This window comes from Bos indicus, chromosome 11, assembly GCF_029378745.1.
Source record: "Bos indicus isolate NIAB-ARS_2022 breed Sahiwal x Tharparkar chromosome 11, NIAB-ARS_B.indTharparkar_mat_pri_1.0, whole genome shotgun sequence".
In the NCBI taxonomy this organism is placed as follows: Eukaryota; Metazoa; Chordata; class Mammalia; order Artiodactyla; family Bovidae; genus Bos; species Bos indicus.
In genome coordinates, this window is record NC_091770.1 from 73,964,616 (window position 1) to 73,981,430 (window position 16,815).

The following is a 16,815-nucleotide window of genomic DNA, read 5'->3' on the forward strand; positions in this document are numbered from 1 at the left end:
GGAACTTGATGTAGGCTGTGCGAGGTCACAGGGAGATGGCTAGGCTCTCAGAAGTTAAATGGGGTAAGGAAGCCCAGAGTGGAGGAAGATGGTGGGAAGACGGATAAAGTTCTTTTTCTGGACACCCTAGGGACAGGCCTGATGGGTCTCTGTGGGAAGGAAGGTGCTTTGAGCACCATGGACCTGGGGAGGTGCAGACCACACGTATCTCCACTCCCCCAAGGCTTTGGAAGGGACAAGAGATGAGATAAGAAGAGAGGGATGCAAGCAGAGTTGGACAAAGCAAAAGCAAAGGGGAGAGAGGAGCGTGGGCAAAAAGCAGGAGGGAAAAAAAGAAAGGCTCAGGAGGGAAAAACGGGTGCTGGCTTGGGTGTGACTCGTGGTACCCGAGTCACAGGGAGTGAGCTCAGATCTGGACAGGAGTCCCAGGATTCCTCATCCTGAGACCACCAAGGAGCTTGTCAGAGATAATGCTATTCCAGGAACCACCACCAGAGGGCATACTAAATTTCCCAACCAGTTCTATTTACGCAGTATCAATGGAAAGAAAGTGGGGAACTCAGATCATCTTCACTTGGTTGTCATGCACAGCGGAGGTGGACAGCACCAGGAACCTTTCTCTCTATCCCATTTCACAGAGGGGAAGAGCAAGTGGCATGAGCAGGATGAATTCATGTCTGGGGGTTCCCAGATTAAAATCTAATATCTGGAGTTCATGTCAAGTGGCTGCTGGCTGGTGGGCATTTTTTAAGGACCTGAAACACCATTAGGAAGTGAGGGAGAAGAAGGGCCCTCCTCAGCAAATTGAATCGTGTTGTTCAGTTGCTAAGCCCAGTCTGACTCTTTGCAACACCATCAACTGCAGCACACTAGGCTCCTCTGTCCTTCACTATCTCCCGGAGTTTGCTCAAACTCACGTCCATTGAGTCAGTGATGCTATCTAACCATCTCATCCTCGGCCACCTGCTTCTCCTCTTGCCCTAACTCCCACCATCGGGTTCTTTTGGCATTTAAAAACCTCCTTGTTCTGCTGCTTCTTGAAAGACCAAGGAAACCCAACTCTTGGTTCTTTATGTTTAGCACACACTCACCCCAGGGAGCCCAGCACCATCCCTGCTTTTCCTTCAGGAACGCAGACCTTAAGGGGTACAGAGGGCTGGCAGAAGGCCAGAGCCAATGTTCCCAAGGAACCAGCTTTGGATGCGCTATGGAACAGGCCACAAACGCCAAGATCCCTGGCCTTGGAGCTGGGTTTTACCAACCGGCCCCAGGTGTATGGTTGCCGAGCACCCTGAGAGGGCTGCAGAGTGGCCATGCAAGCCGCTCCCTTGCCTGCTCACCTCTCTGCCTCCTCCACGTGTTGCAGGTTGAAAAGCAGCGACGGCACGATCTTGTCCATGTGCTGTGGGTCCCAGATATTGGCCTGCAGCTCGTCATTCACCGTCTTCCTCACCACCCCTTGTAGACCTTTGATGCCCGACATTCGGATTCTGTAAAGAAAAGGGAAACAGGGGCCATGACATCTGCAAACCTTGGTAAGTCCAGCTTCTGTGACAAGGAGGGGAGCACAGCGAGGGGTTTACAGATGCCCATAAAGGCAGAGGGGAGCCCACCTTCTACTCTTTGTGTGACTGGGCCTCCTGGCTGGCTGCCTGAAAGCCATGTCTTCCAGCTTGTCTTGGAGATTCCTAGACTGCCCTTGCCCTGTACCACCCAGGTTTCATCTCTAGGGTGCCAGTTTTCTCCAGGCTTCTTAGTACCCAGCTGGGTTTTCTCCACCTTGAGACTAAGATATAAGAGCCCAAAGGGCTGCCAAGAACTGACAAGGCAGAAAATAGGGCTGAGGGCAACTTACAGGGGGAAGGGATCTGGAGGAGGAGGCACAGAGCTGTCAGGCTCTCGGGCACAAGGGGGTCTTGGCTGGGACTAAGCTGGCTGAGAAATCAGAGGACACATGAGTAACAGCATACAGGGGACCCCTTTTGCACAGATCCAGTCTCCGATGAAAGTGAAAGTCACTCAGTCAAGTCCCACTCTTTGTGACCCCATGGAATTCTCCAGGCCAGAATACTGAAGTGAGTAGCCTTTCCCTTCTTCAGGGGATCTTCCCAACCCAGGGATCAAACCCAGGTCTCCATTGTAGGCGAATTCCTTACCAGCTGAGCCACAAGGGAAGCAATGGAGTAGCCATCATAGTCAATAAGAGTCCGAAATTCAGTACTTGGATGCAATCTCAAAAACAACAGAATGATCTCTGTTCGTTTCCAAGGCAAACCACTCAATATCACAGTAATCCAAGTTTATGCCCCGACCAGTAATGCTGAAGAAACTGAAGTTGAACAGTTCTATGAAGACCTACAAGACTAGAACTAACACCAAAAAAAGATATCCTTTTCATTATAGGGGACTGGAATGCAAAAGTTATAAAAAGATATCCTTTTCATTATAGGGGACTGGAATGCAAAAGTTATAAAAAGATATCCTTTTCATTATAGGGGACTGGAATGCAAAAAACTGAAAGAGATGGGAATACCAGACCACCTGATCTGCCTCTTGAGAAATTTGTATGCAGGTCAGGAAGCAACAGTTAGAACTGGACATGGAACAACAGACTGGTTCCAAATAGGAAAAGGAGTACATCAAGGCTGTATATTGTCACCCTGTTTATTTAACTTATATGCAGAGTACATCATGAGAAACGCTGGACTGGAAGAAACACAAGCTGGAATCAAGATTGCCGGGAGAAATATCAATCACCTCAGATATGCAGATGACACCACCCTTATGGCAGAAAGTGAAGAAGAACTAAAAAGCCTCTTGATGAAAGTGAAAGTGGAGAGTGAAAAAGTTGGCTTCAAGTTCAACATTCAGAAAACGAAGATCATGGCATCCGGTCCCATCACGTCATGGGAAATAGATGGGGAAACAGTGGAAACAGTGTCAGACTTTATTTTTTGGGGCTCCAAAATCACTGCAGGTGGTGATTGCAGCCATGAAATTAAAAGACACTCCTTGGGAGGAAAGTTATGACCAACCTAGATAGCATATTAAAAAGCAGAGACATTACTTTGCTAGATGAACAAAAGTTCGTCTAGTCAAGGCTATGGTTTTTCCTGTGGTCATGTATGGATGTGAGAGTTGGACTGTGAAGAAGGCTGAGTGCACAGAAGAATTGATGCTTTTAAACTGTGGTGTTGGAGAAGATTCTTGAGAGTCCCTTGGACTGCAAGGAGATCCAACCAGTCCATTCTGAAGGAGATCAGCCCTGGGATTTCTTTGGAAGGAATGATGCTGAAGCTGAAACTCCAGTACTTTGGCCACCTCATGCGAAGAATTGACTCATTGGAAAAGACTCTGATGCTGGGAGGGATTGGGGGCAGGAGGAGAAGGGGATGACAGAGGATGAGATGGCTGGATGGCATCACCAACTCGATGGACATGAGTTTGAGTGAACTCTGGGACTTGATGATGGACAGGGAGGCCTGGCGTGCTGTGATTCATGGGGTCACAAAGAGTCAAACACAACTGAGCAACTGAACTGAACTGAACTGGAATGCAAAAGTAGGAAATCAAGAGATACCTGGAGTCACAGGCAAATTTGGCCTTGGAGTACAAAATGAAGCAGGGCAATATTAAGAGGTGGTAATAATACACAGAAGAACTGTACAAAAAAGATCTTCATGACCCAGATAACCACAATGGTGTGATCATGCACCTAGAGCCAGACATCCTGGAATGTGAAGTCAAGTGGGCCTTAGGAAGCATCACTATGAACAAAGCTAGTGGAGGTGATGGAATTCCAGTTGAGCTATTTCAAATCCTAAAAGATGATGCTGTGAAAGTGCTGCACTCAACATGCCAGCAAATTTATAAAACTCAGCAGTGGCCACAGGACTGGAAAAGGTCAGTTTTCATTCCAATGCCAAAGAAGGGCAATGCTAAAAAATGTTCAAACTACCACACAATTGCACTCCTCTCACACACTATCAAAGTAATGCTCAAAATTCTCCAAGCCAGGATTCAACAGTACGTGAACTGTGAAATTCCAGATGTTCAAGCTGGATTTAGAAAAGGCAGAGGAACCAGAGATCAAATTGCCAACATCCGCTGGATCATGGAAAAAGTAAGAGAGTTCCAGAAAAACATCTATTTCTGCTTTATTTACTGTGCCAAAGCCTTTGACTGTTTGGATCACAACAAACTGTGGAAAATTCTTCAAGAGATGGGAATACCAGACCACCTTACCTGCCTCCTGAGAAATCTGTGTGCAGGTCAAGAAGCAACAGTTAGAACCAGACATGGAACAATGGACTGGTTCCAAATTGAGAAAGGAGTATATCAAGGCTGCATATTGTCACCCTTCTTATTTAACTTATATTCAGAGTACATCATGCGAAATGCTGGGCTGCATGAAGCACAAGCTGGATCAAGACTGCTGGGAGACATATCAATAACCTCAGACATGCAGATGACACCACCCTTATGGCAAAAAGTGAAAAAGAACTAAAGAGCCTCTTGATGAAAGTGAAAGAGGAGAGTGAAAAAGTTGGCTTAAAACCCAACATTCAGAAGACTAAGATCATGGCATCCAGTCCCATCACTTCATGGCAAATAGATGAGGAAACGATGGAAACAGTGAAGGACTATTTTTTTTGGCTCCAAATTCACTGCAGATGGTGACTGCAGCCATGAAATTAAAAGATGCTTGCTTCTTGGGAGAAAAGCTATGACCAACCTAGGCAACATATTAAAAAGCAGAGATATTACTTTGCTGACAAAGGTCCATCTAGTCAAAGCTATGGTTTTCCCAGTAGTCATGTATGGATGTGAAGAGTTGGACTATAAAGAAAGCTGAGAGCCAAAGAATTGATGCTTTTGAACTGTGGCGTTGGAGAAAACTCTTGAGAGTCCCTTGGACTGCAAGGAGATCAAACTGGTCAATCCTAAAGGATATCAGTCCTAAATATTCACTGGAAGGACTGATGCTAAAGCTGAAACTCCAATACTTTGGTCACCTGATTCGAAGAACTGACTCACTGGAAAAGACCCTGATGCTGGAAAAGATTGAAGGCAGGAGGAGAAGGGGATGACAGAGGATAGATGGTTGGATGGCATCACTGACTCAATGGACATGAGTTTGAGCAAGCTCCGGGAGGTGGTGATGAACAGGGAAGCCTGGTGTGCTGCAGTCCATGGGATTGCTAAGAGTTGGACACGACTGAGTGACTGAACTGCACTGAACTGAGTATCCACTGTGCTGACCCAGGTGACAGGATGGCTCTGCAAGGGGGGCCCTCTTTCCTGGCTGTTTATTTCATCCTGAGGTTCCTTTTTTTAACCAAACCTTTTTCTGATTATAACATGCTTCTGCTGCTGCTGCTAAGTCACTTCAGTCATGTCAGACTCTGTGCGACCCCATAGACGGCAGCCAACCAGGCTCTCCCATCCCTGGGATTCTCCAGGCAAGAACACTGGAGTGGGTTGCCATTTCCTTCTCCAATGCATGAAAGTGAAAAGTGAAAGTCAAGTTGCTCAGTCGTGTCTGACTCTTTGCGACCCCATGGACTGCAGCCTACCAGGCTCCTCCACCCATGGGATTTTCCAGGCAAGAGTACTGGAGTGGGGTGCCATTGACTTCTCCAGATTATAACATAATACATGCTAATTATAGAAAAGTGCAAAGATGATTTATCCCCCGCCATCACCACTTAAAGATAATTATCACTGGCATTTTGGTGTCCTGCTTTTCTTCTGTGTATAATATGTAATAGAATAAAGAACCTGCTGCATATCTAATTTGTATTGGCTTTTTTCACCCATAGCTTTCTATTACAAGCATTTTCCTGTATCATAAACTCACAAACATGTTGAATGGTTACTTGATACACTGTTATAAGAACTTTCTAAACTAGTCTCCTATTGGTCATTGGTTGTTTGTAAATTTGCTTCTGTAATAATGCTACAGTGGACATCCTTGTATAAAGTACTTTGTTGTTGTTGAATTGCACAGTTGGAGTTGCTAAGCCAAGTCCGACTTTACTACATTCCAAATCATCGCTGTGAATGGAATTACTGAGTCGAAAGATAAGAAATAAAAGGCTCCCAGTTTTGCCAGATTCCTCCCCCACCCCCATCGCACAAGCTGCAGGAGATGGCTGTCCTCACCGTTTCTGCCTCAGCACTGGGGATTTCATTTTAAACAACTGCTCTAACTTTGTAGCTCAGAAAAATCCTCACATCTTGTAGCCATTTCAACTCCTGTACCCCTTATTGGACTTGAGCCATTTTTCTAAACATTTAGTTGCCATTTGTAACTTCAACTTCGGTTTTAAGTGCTGTTGCCAAGGTTCAATCCCTGGGTCGGGAAGATGCCCTGGAGAAGGGAATGGCTACCCACTCCAGTATTCTTGCCTGGAGAATCCCACGGACAGAGGAGCCTGGCGGGCTATAGTCCATGGGGTTGCAAAGAGTCGGACACAACTGAGAGGCTGAGCACATGTGCACCAGGGTGCTATGCTGAGCTTTTTAACCCAGAGAACATAAATGGGTAGTGGGATTTGCCTAATGCACCAAGATGCCTTGGCCCAGGACCAGTTAGGCTGCTGGCAATGGACACAGATTCCCTGGGCAAACACTCAGCTACTCTCATCCTGACCCCCAGTCAGCACTCTGAGCTGAGGCTTTCAGGAGAAAAAATTAACTGGAATACAGTTCTGTTAAACTATTGTTGGCTTCAGGTTAAAGGTTCTCCCTCGTGCAGTACAGAAATAAATCCCAGACATGCTGGACTCCTGTCCCACCCAAGAGAGTCTGGCTGGCAGGGAAACCAGGCCTGGGAGGTGGAAAATTTTCTACTCAGGGTTTCGTTCTTCATGACTATGAATTAATTTTTATTCACTCTTTCAATTTCCCCAGAATCCCTTACACACATGAACACATTTCATTCCATGGCACCCGGTGCTGACTGACTGGGCCTGAAGGAGAAGCAGCTTCTTAACTGCTCCTTGTCATGGGCTCAGTGGAGGTCTGCCTGCATGCAGGGGACCTAGAGAGTGTGAACCCAAGGGGATTACACACACACACACACACACACACACACACCCCACACCCCTATTTACAAGACCTAAGGATAGTTCTTAGAAGGGAGCTCTGCGCTCTGCAAAGGCTGCAAAGGACCAGGAGTGAGCTCCTGGAGAAGGGATGCAGGGAGGTTATGGATGGGAGACAAGAGGAAGGGAGAATCACTTCTCACCCCTCAGCCTCCCTTCCATGGGTGGCAGGTGCCAGGCTGTGGGTGCTGAGGGCACTACCCAGCTGTCAGGAGCAAACCTCAGCGCCCTTCTCCCAGTGTTCCTTTGCTGTCCACGCCATCAGGACATGGTGTGACTGCGCCTTCTCCCCTCCTCCTGTGGATTGTGTATATGTGCACGGTTGTACGTGTGTGGGTGTGTAATTGTGTGTGGGCTTCCCTGGTGGCTCACACAGTAAAGAATCTGCCTGCCATGCAGGAGACCCAGGTTCAATCCCTGGGTCAGGAAGATCCCCTAGAGATGGGCATGGAAACCCACCTCAGTATTCTTGCCTGGAGAATTCCATGGACAGAGGAGCCTGGAGGGCTACAGTCCATGGGGTCGCAAAGAGTCCAACATGACTGCGTGACTAACACAAAATGACTCGTGGGTTTGTGTTGTGTGTGTGGATGTCATTGTATGTATGTGTGTGGTTGTGTATGCAATTGTGTATAGTGTAATGGTGTGCATGTATGTGATTGTGTGTGTGTGTGTGTGTGTGTGTGTGTGTAGAGCGGCATGAGAAGTGTCCCCTCCCCTCCCTTTCCCAAAGCAGGGCTCTGCCTGTGTGATCAGCATCCCTTACAGTCACACCTGGTTACCGCTCTGCCTCTTTCTCACCTGCTTCTGTCTCTTCACAGCCATCTGGAGTGAGCTGGCTGCTGTGGGAACAGGGGGACTCCTTCCTCCCCTGACCCCCACCGGCCTCACAGAGGCACTGCAGCAGCACAGCCCCAGGGACCTCCTGGCTGGTTCCAGAGAGGGGAGACTGGGAAGCCGGGATATTGCCAGCCAGTCACACGGGTCCTGCCCCAGAGCAGTCCTGAGGCTCAGAAGCTTTGGGAACTGGCAGCCTGGGGGATGGAGGGGTTTGCGTTCTGATGTTCCTCCATCCCAGAACATCAGCCATGGTTTGCAAGCTGTCATTAAGGGCACACGGGGCTCCCTGACCCTGCCATCACACATCATCTGGCACTCCGGGTCCCTTGGGGTGCTGACATGATGCAGGAAGGAGCCAGCAGCTGAGTTCCGGAAAAAAGCCATGGAGAACTGGTCTCCTGTGGGTGTGTTGGCCACCCAGCCTCAGCCTCCCAGCCCCTGCCTCCTCCGACTCCTGAAGCTTTGTCAGATGAATGGCTCAGCCCTTTTCCTTCCTCCCTTTTCCTTTTCCTTGGTTTCATATCACCTCCCAGACGTGATACGTACTCTTCATAGGCAGGGGTTTACTTTTCATCCTTTGCACCTCTCAGTTCCAAGGACGATGCTTGGCACAAAGCACCAGCGTACTGCTTCATCAGCCTGATGCTGTGTCGTGATTTGTCTATCTGTGTCAGCCTATATTTGTGTGAATTTCTCTGTGATGTTATTTAAGGGATTTAATTTCTATGTCAACGAGTCTATTTCTGTGAGTGAAGTATTTTTGTGTGAGTGTGTGTGCGTGTGTGTGTGTAAAAGTGTGCTCTGTCATTTAAGATGTTCATCTGAGAAGCACTTACTCCTTCATTCACTTACTCAACAAGTATTTCTTGAGTGCCTTCTGCTCTCCGGGCACTTGGCATGCTTCAGTGAATGAAACTGATTCCTGACCTCACAGAGCTGACATTCTAGTGGGGAGAGATAGACAATGAATGAGAGACATATGCAAATGATGAAACATGTTTGAAGGGAAAATAAAAACAGAGCAGGGTGAGGGAGAAAGGGATGGGGTACGTGGGAATTTTCAGGGGAAGGCGTTGTTGACAAGGGGATATTTGAGCAAAGCCTGGAAGAGGTGAAGGAGTGAGCTGTACAGATCCACACAAGAAGCATTTCAGGCAGAAGAACAGACAGTGCAAAGGCCCTGTGGCAGGAATGTCCCTGGTGTGTTTCCAAGGCAGCAGGGAAGCCTGTGTGGCTGAAGGGGAATGTGCAGTAGGAGAGGGGATGAGATGAAGTCAGGAGGGCAGCAGGGATCAGCCAATGTGAGGACTTTGGCTTTTTATTTTTGGGTGTATATTTGTGGGCTACCCTAGTGGCTCAGACAGTAAAGAATCCGCCTGCATTGCAGGATACCCAGATTCAATCCCTGGGTCAGGAAGATCCCCTGAAAAAAGGAATGGCAACCCATTTCAGTATTCTTGCTTGGAGAATCCAACGGACAGAGGAACCTGGCAGGTTACAATCCATAGGGTTGCAAAGAGTCAGACACTACTGAGCGACGAACACTAACACACTATTTTGATGGAGAGTGGTAAGTGGGAATATTTCTGGGGTGTGTAAGTGCATGCACTTCTGAACAAAAGAGAGCATGGGTGTTTGTGTGTGTGTGTGTGTGTGTGTGTGTGTGTGTGAGTGGCTGGCTCTCAGATTGGGCTCAGAGGACCATGACCTTACACCTCACTCTGTATTCTGTCCCTTGAGGCTATTCCTTTAGAAAGCAGGTACTGGGAGCACAACTCTGCCCATGCACTCGCCTAAGTCCCGCTGGGAACCTTTTCCCTGCCAACAACACCAGAGCTGTGGTAAATGCAGTAAAATTAGACACGCAGTCCGGGCTGGGAGCTCTGGGGACCCACTGATGCTCCTGCCTCATACTCACTTAGTCTTGATCTCCAAGTCCTCGTGGCTGGAGTGGCACATCTCACTGAAGCGAGACACGAAGAAATCGTAGCTCCGATGGTAGGACGGGGTGTCCTCCTCAATGTTGGCGAACTTCACAAACTGTGTGTGGGAGGGGAGAGGGAGAAATGACAGGAAGGTGACCAGCCATGCTCCCCACCTTTGGGTTCTGGCACTTGGTGTCCCCAAACCCTTTGCCATAGGAAAGCCACAGGATAACACATCTCAGGAAACACACACACCCCTGGATCCAGCTCTAGTCTGCTTCCCAGAGCACACTGTGAGATTTGAGAACCAGATTCTGGAGATCTGAGTGCCAAATTCTGCTCCCCTTTCTTGTCTACATGAGACAGGAATCCCTGGCCCTTTCCTGCTAGGTGAGCAGGGAATGGAAGAGAAAAGGGGCGCTCCGTCACTTAAACTCCTGTTCCCATTAACGTCCAGAGCTGCCCGAAACACACAGGCTGAGAGGCTTTGTGGAGCAAAGCTGCAACTGAGCAAAAGCCAATCCTAAAGCTTATAGAGCACCACTCTAGAAGACATTCTGGGAAACCAGGGCAAATCTGAACTTTGATTAGAAACCGTAACTACGTTTTATTATGAAAATTTTGAGTGCGTGTCAAAGGTGTGCCATTTCAGTTCATTAAATCTTGCTCAGCATTCTCAGCTGCTAGATCCCTTCTGCCATCGCCATGCTGCGAATTTGCAGTTCTAAATAGGGACTTGATTTCTACTGAGCCCCGGAGAGAAGCGAGAGTCACAGACTGAGTGGAGTTAAATTACCCAAAATGAAATATAATTCTTACAGCTTATTTTGCTAAGTACCACAAACAACTCTAAACAGATTTGATTTAGACTATATTCTCCATTATTCTGCCTTGTACTATTATTCAATTTTTACAAACCTTTGTTGGTTCAAAAAGGACATACTGTTATTACTAAAATTATCTAGTTAGTACATTCTCACAATATTCAGTATCGTCAACCTGTTTTCCCCATTTAAATACTTAAAAGTTGTTAATAACTTTTTTGGGGATGAAAATTAGCAACGCACAAGCATTCTTAATTATTATGGTGTTTTGTTCTTGCAATAATAAATACGCATTTATTTTCTGCTGACTCAAATATCTCAACATGCAAAGCAAATAAGGAAATCTTTCCTTCAAAGATACATCTAAAATGTATATATGTATTTGGAAGTGATTATTCTGCTATTAGCAATAAATCCAAATGACATTGCTTGATTTATTGATGTGGTAATGCAGAAGAAGTGTAGTGGTAATCCATGTGATCACAAGATCATCGATTCAACATAAGTTTGGGAGTTCCAGAAACAACGATAAAGCTGCTGTTTGGCTAAGTGATCTTCCTAAACCCTGCAGGCTAGAACACAAAGTCAGGCTGATACAGAGTGAGGGAAAGTCGCTCAGTTATGTCTGACTTTTTGTGACTGTATGGTCCACGGCATTCTCCAGGCCAGAATACTGGAGTGGGTAGCCAATTCCTTCTCCAGGGGATCTTCCCAACCCAGGGATGCAACCCAGGTCTCCGACATTGTGGGCAGATTCTTTACCAGCTGAGCTACCAGGGAAGCACAAGAATACTGGAGTGGGTAGCCTATCCCTTCTCTAGTGGATCTTCCTGACCCAGGAATTGAACCGGGTCCTGGTGGCTCAGAGGGTAAACTGTCTGCCTGTAATGCGGGAGACCTGGGTTCAGTCCCTGGGTTGAGAAGATCCCCTAGAGAAGGAAATGGCAACCCACTCCGGTATTCTTGCCTGGAGAATCCTTTGGTCGGAGGAGTCTGGTAGGCTACAGTCCATGGAGTCGCAAAGAGTTGGACACGACTGAGCCACTTTACTTTCTTTCTTTCTCCTGCATTGCAGGCAGATTCTTTGCCAGCTGAGCTACCAGAGTTGATACAGAGGTTGGAGCTAAATACGAGTGCATCGCTGCTCTTAACCACCATGGAGATGGTCCCAGGCTTCACTCCCCAAATCAGAAGCCTGGCTTGGTCCATCAAGTGAGAGGAGGCATGCAGCTATGTGGTTCTAATTACAGATCTGCCTCTAACTGGTAGGAGGACCTCTGAGTGAGACATTTGTCTCCTCTTATGTCTTGGTCTTTCCATGTGAGGAATAAGCAGCCCAGTCTTCATTTATTATGGTTCTTTCTTTTACTGATCCTCCATCTACTTCAAATATGATAAGGCAGTTTAAGATAAGACTGTGTATGCAAGAGTGTGTGCCTTTGAAAATAATTAAGACTGAAGAAGAAAAGAGGCCAGTAATAAAGAAGGAGAAATTGTTAAAGGAAGACTAGGTCCCTGAGACTTCCCTGGTGGTCCAGTGGTTAAGAATTCGGCTTCCAGTGCAGGGGACACTGGTTTGCTCCCTGGTTGGGGAACTAAGATCCCACATGCCCTGGAGCAACTAGCCCACCTGCAAGCAACCACTGAGCCTGTGCACTTCAGAGCCCGAGCTCCGCAACAGGAAAACCCTGAGCAGCGCAATGAAGACCCAGCACAGCCAAAATTTAAAAAAATAATAATAACTTAAAAAAAAAAGACCTGGTCCTAAATATATATTGATTGTGTAGATCCAAATATATATCAGGAGAATGAATAACCAGACTTCATGGTCACTGGTGTGGGAGTCGGTGCGCTAATAGCAATGATGTTTAGAACATACATGTATCAGGTACTACCCTAAGCATTTTATATGCATCAGCTATTTCATTTCGTAAAATGACTCTAATTTAGAGAGAGATTATTATTCTCACTTTGAAGACAAAGAGACCGAGACCCACAAATGTTACATAACTGCCCAGGGTCCTGCAGGAAAAACCCGGGTATCAACACAGAGGCCTCACTGCAGGTCTCTCCAGCAGAGCTCTGCCCAGAAAACCTCCAGCTTTGCTCTTGATCCTGGCTTCCTCTAGTGCCTCAGACCAAATGACCCAGGAGTGTTGCTTTGGGGATGGGGGCAGCTGTCAGGGGGAACGGGCAGAGAATGAAGACACCGCTGGAGAGGACCTTGTGTAAACCAAGTCACTTCAGTCGTGTCCAACTCTGCGACCCCATGGGCTGTAGTACACCAGGCTCCTCTGTCCACAGGGATTCTCCAGGCAAGAATACTGGAGCGGGTTGTCACTACCTTCTCCAGGGGATCCTCCCAACCCAGGTATCAGGCTCCCATTTCTTGTGTCTCCTGCGTTGGCAGGTGGGTTCTTTACCACTAGCACCACCTGGGAAGCCCAGGTGGGGGACCTTTGTTGTTCAGTTGCTCAGTCATGTCTGACTCTCTGCGACCCCGTGGACTGCAGCACGCCAGGCTTCCCTGTCCTTCACTATCTCCTGGAGTTTGCTCAACTCATGTCCACTGAGTTGGTGATGCCATCCAACATTCTCATCCGCTGTCGTCCCCTTCTCCTCATGCTCTCAATCTTTCCCAGCATCAGGGTCTTTTCTAATGAGTCGGTTCTTTGCATCAGGTGGCCAAAGTATTGGAGCCTCAGCTTCAGCATCAGTCCTCTCAATGAATATTCAGGGTTGATTTCCTTTAGGATAGACTGGTTGGATCTCCTTACAGTCCAAGGGACTCTCAAGAATCTTCTCCAGCATCACAGTTCAAAAGCATCAATTCTTCGGTGCTCAGCTTTCTTTATGGTCCAACTCTCACATCCGTACATGACTACTGGGAAAACTTTGACTATATGGACCTTTGTTGGCAAAGTGATGTCTCTGCTCTTTAATACACTGTCTATGTTTGTCATAGCTTTTCTTCCAAGGAGCAAGTGTCTCTGTCTCTGAGGCCCAGAACTTCCCAGGAGGCTACAGCCTCCCAGCTCAGGCTGATTATTCCATTGCCTCAGTCTCTAAGATTCTTGCTCTGTTACAAGATCTGGGGACGAGACTGTACTTGATGCCATCCACAGGGTGTGAGCCCCATTTATTATATTTTGAGTGGCACGAGGGCTAATAAAACAGCCACTTTTTGGTACCAGGATCTCTGAGCATCCTTGGGAACCTTTGGTTTGGTAGCCTGATAGGAGGAGCTTCCCTTACCTGAGTCTGAAAGTTGGACAACAGAGATGACGTGGTCAGGGAATGCTGGCCTGAGTATCCCCATGGGTACTGCTCCAAGAGAGCCCACCTTAAGCTGCTCCTGAGTCCTCCAGGGCTGATGAGAGGAGGCCAAAATGGAAACTTTGGTAATCGTGGTTCACCGGGCCCCTGTACTTGTGTGACCCACTAATGTTTTTAAATGCCTGAAACAGCCAGAACTTCCTGTCTACTTCACACTGATCACCGCTAGTTCATACCTTAAGAATGGCTTACATTAAAATGCTACTTATCTAATGCATAAGATTGTGAAGTAATAATGTAGGGTTTTTTGTTTTATTTTTTAAAGACATTGTCATGATGAGGAAGGTCTCCATAGCAACAAACTGGAGACTGTGAAGATGTGACACTTTAAAGGCCATGGGCACTGCTAGAGCCACCCTTTCATGATCAAAGTTTCAGCTCTTCATACACAACAAAGGGTGCTATGCTTGCAGGAGTTGCTCACCCACCCTCTGGCACAGGCAGGAAAGAGCCACAGTTGAATGAAAACTGAGAGTTACTAAGGGGTTGGGTCAATAGAGAGAAAGCAAACTCCAAATATTGACATTGCAAAACCAGCCCTCCCTGGGACTGTAAAATGGAAGCTGAGCTAGCTGCTGGTTGGCCTTACTTCGGCGCTAGCCAAGTCTCTCCAAGCACAAGCCAGTCTCCTCTCTTCTGTAGTTGGCTATTCTGAGCCACACAATTTCCTGCTGTCAACAACAGAACCATGGTTTAAAATACTGGGTATAGAGAAACCCCAACTCTTTGGTGGATCTAGGACTGCAGGCCTTTTCCTCTGTTCACCTTCATAAGAAGAAAGTTGTTCTGCTGCACTAAGATGAACCCTAGTTGGAAAAGATCGCATAAACCTCACTTTCCTTTTTTTAAATTAGAGGCTAATTACTTTACAATATTGTGATGGTTTCAGCCATACGTCAATATGAATTGGCCATAGGTATATATATGTCCCATCCCTCTTGAACCCCCTACCAATCTCCCCCTGCATCCCACCCCTCTAGGTTGTCAGAGAGCACCAGCTTTGGGTTCCCTGCGTCATATAGCGAACTCCCACTGGCTATCTATTTTACACATGGTGATGCGTATGTTTCAGTGCTATTTTCTCAAATCATCCCACACTCTTCTCCTACTGTGTCCAAAAGTCTGTTCTTTATGTCTGTGTTTCCTTTGCTGCCCTGTGAGTAGGATCATCAGTACTATCTTTCTAGATTCCATATATATATATATATATACATATTAATATATAATATTTGTCTTTCTCTTTCTGACTTCCTTCACTCTGTAGAATAGGCTCCAGGTTCATCCCCCTCATTAGAACTGACTCAAATGCATTCCTTTTTATAGCTGAGTAATATTCCACTGTGTATATGTACTACAACTTCCTTACCCATTCATCTGTCAATGGACATCTAGGTTGCTTCCATGTCCTAGCTATTGCAAATAGTGCTTCATTGAACATTGAGGTAGATGGGTCTTTTTCAATTATGGTTTCCTCAGGGTATATACCCAGTAGAACCACACAGTTTGATTTTAACATCCCCTATCCATTCTCCCATTTGCTTTTTTTTATAGCTAGTCCTGGGAGAAGTTTTCCTTAAAGCCAAAGGAACAGTCCTACTGTGAAATGTTGGTGCCCTGCAAATTGCCTGACTGCCGGCCAAGGTGAGTCCCTCCACCTAGGACACCCTCTCCTGTGTGCATGTGTGCTAAGTCACTGCATTCGTGTCTGACTCTTTGTGACCCTGTGGACTGTCCCACCAGGCTCCTCTGTTCATGGGATTCTTCAGGCAAGAATACTGGAGTGGGTAGCCATTTCCTTCTCCAGGGGATCTTCCCGACCCAGGGATTGAACTCATGTCTCTTACATCTCCTGAATTGGCAGGTAGGTTCTTTACCACTAACACCACTTGGGAAGCCCTAGGACACCCTCCCCTGTCTACCCATAGTACAGCTTTCCTCCTTCAAGATTCTTTGCAAAACTGACGGTAGTTTTAAAAACTCCTGGGAAAGCCCAGTGTTGCTGCCCGAAAAGGTGACCTCTCTGGTCCCAAGTTGCCCATGTGCTAGCCAGCCTCCAAGGCCTACACTCGGGAAGTACAGACCCAGGGAAGCCCAGGCTGCTTCTGCTCTGAAACCCCCATCATTTGCTTGGGCTGACCCCTGTGACCTGAGCCGTTCCCCCAGCATCACAGTTCTGCCCCCACCTCCCTTCATGGAACCCACTACTAGCCTGCTGGTTTTTAGCAGTGCTGATTTCTACCCTGGTGTGGGAGACAAGAGAATTTCTAGTCTATAGGTGACAGTTAAAACCACAAGAATTGATTACATTGTCCAGAGGGAGCACACAGAGAAGAGGATATAGCAGTAACCTTGGAGACCACAGACATTTCAGGACGACGTGGAAGAAAAGAATCACTGAAGGAAACTGTATTAGTTTCCTATTGCTGCCGTAATAATTTAGTGCTGTAATAAATACCACAATTTAGTGGCCTAATGCAACACAAATTTATTACTTTACAGTTCTGGAGGTCAGAAGTCTAAAATGGGGGCTTCCCTAGTGGTCCAGTGTTTAAGAATCCACCTTAACCCAGGTTAGATCCCTGCCAGGAAGATCCCACATGCCACAGGGCAACTACGCCAGTGTGCAATGACTACTGAGCCAGTGCGCCTTAGAGCCTGTGCTCTGCAACCAGGGGAGCCGACACAGTGAGAAGCCCGAGCACAGCAACTAGAGAGTAGGCCCCACTTGCCGCAACTAGAGAGAGCCTGCACGCAGCACTGAAGACCCAATACAGCCAAAAA

General features: G+C 47.0%; 1 protein-coding gene across 4 annotated transcripts in view; it reads right to left on the minus strand.

Moving 5' to 3' along the window:
- Positions 1 to 16,815, minus strand: part of EFR3B (EFR3 homolog B) — a 97,729-nt gene that overhangs the window by 23,082 nt on the left and 57,832 nt on the right. For all 4 annotated transcript variants that reach the window (XM_070799025.1, XM_070799024.1, XM_019970609.2 and 1 more), the window contains exons 5-6: positions 9,868 to 9,989; positions 1,341 to 1,490 (exon numbers count right to left, since the gene is read on the minus strand). In XM_070799025.1, the coding sequence (XP_070655126.1) occupies positions 1,341 to 1,490; positions 9,868 to 9,989 (272 nt within the window). The remainder of the gene's footprint in view (positions 1 to 1,340; positions 1,491 to 9,867; positions 9,990 to 16,815) is intronic.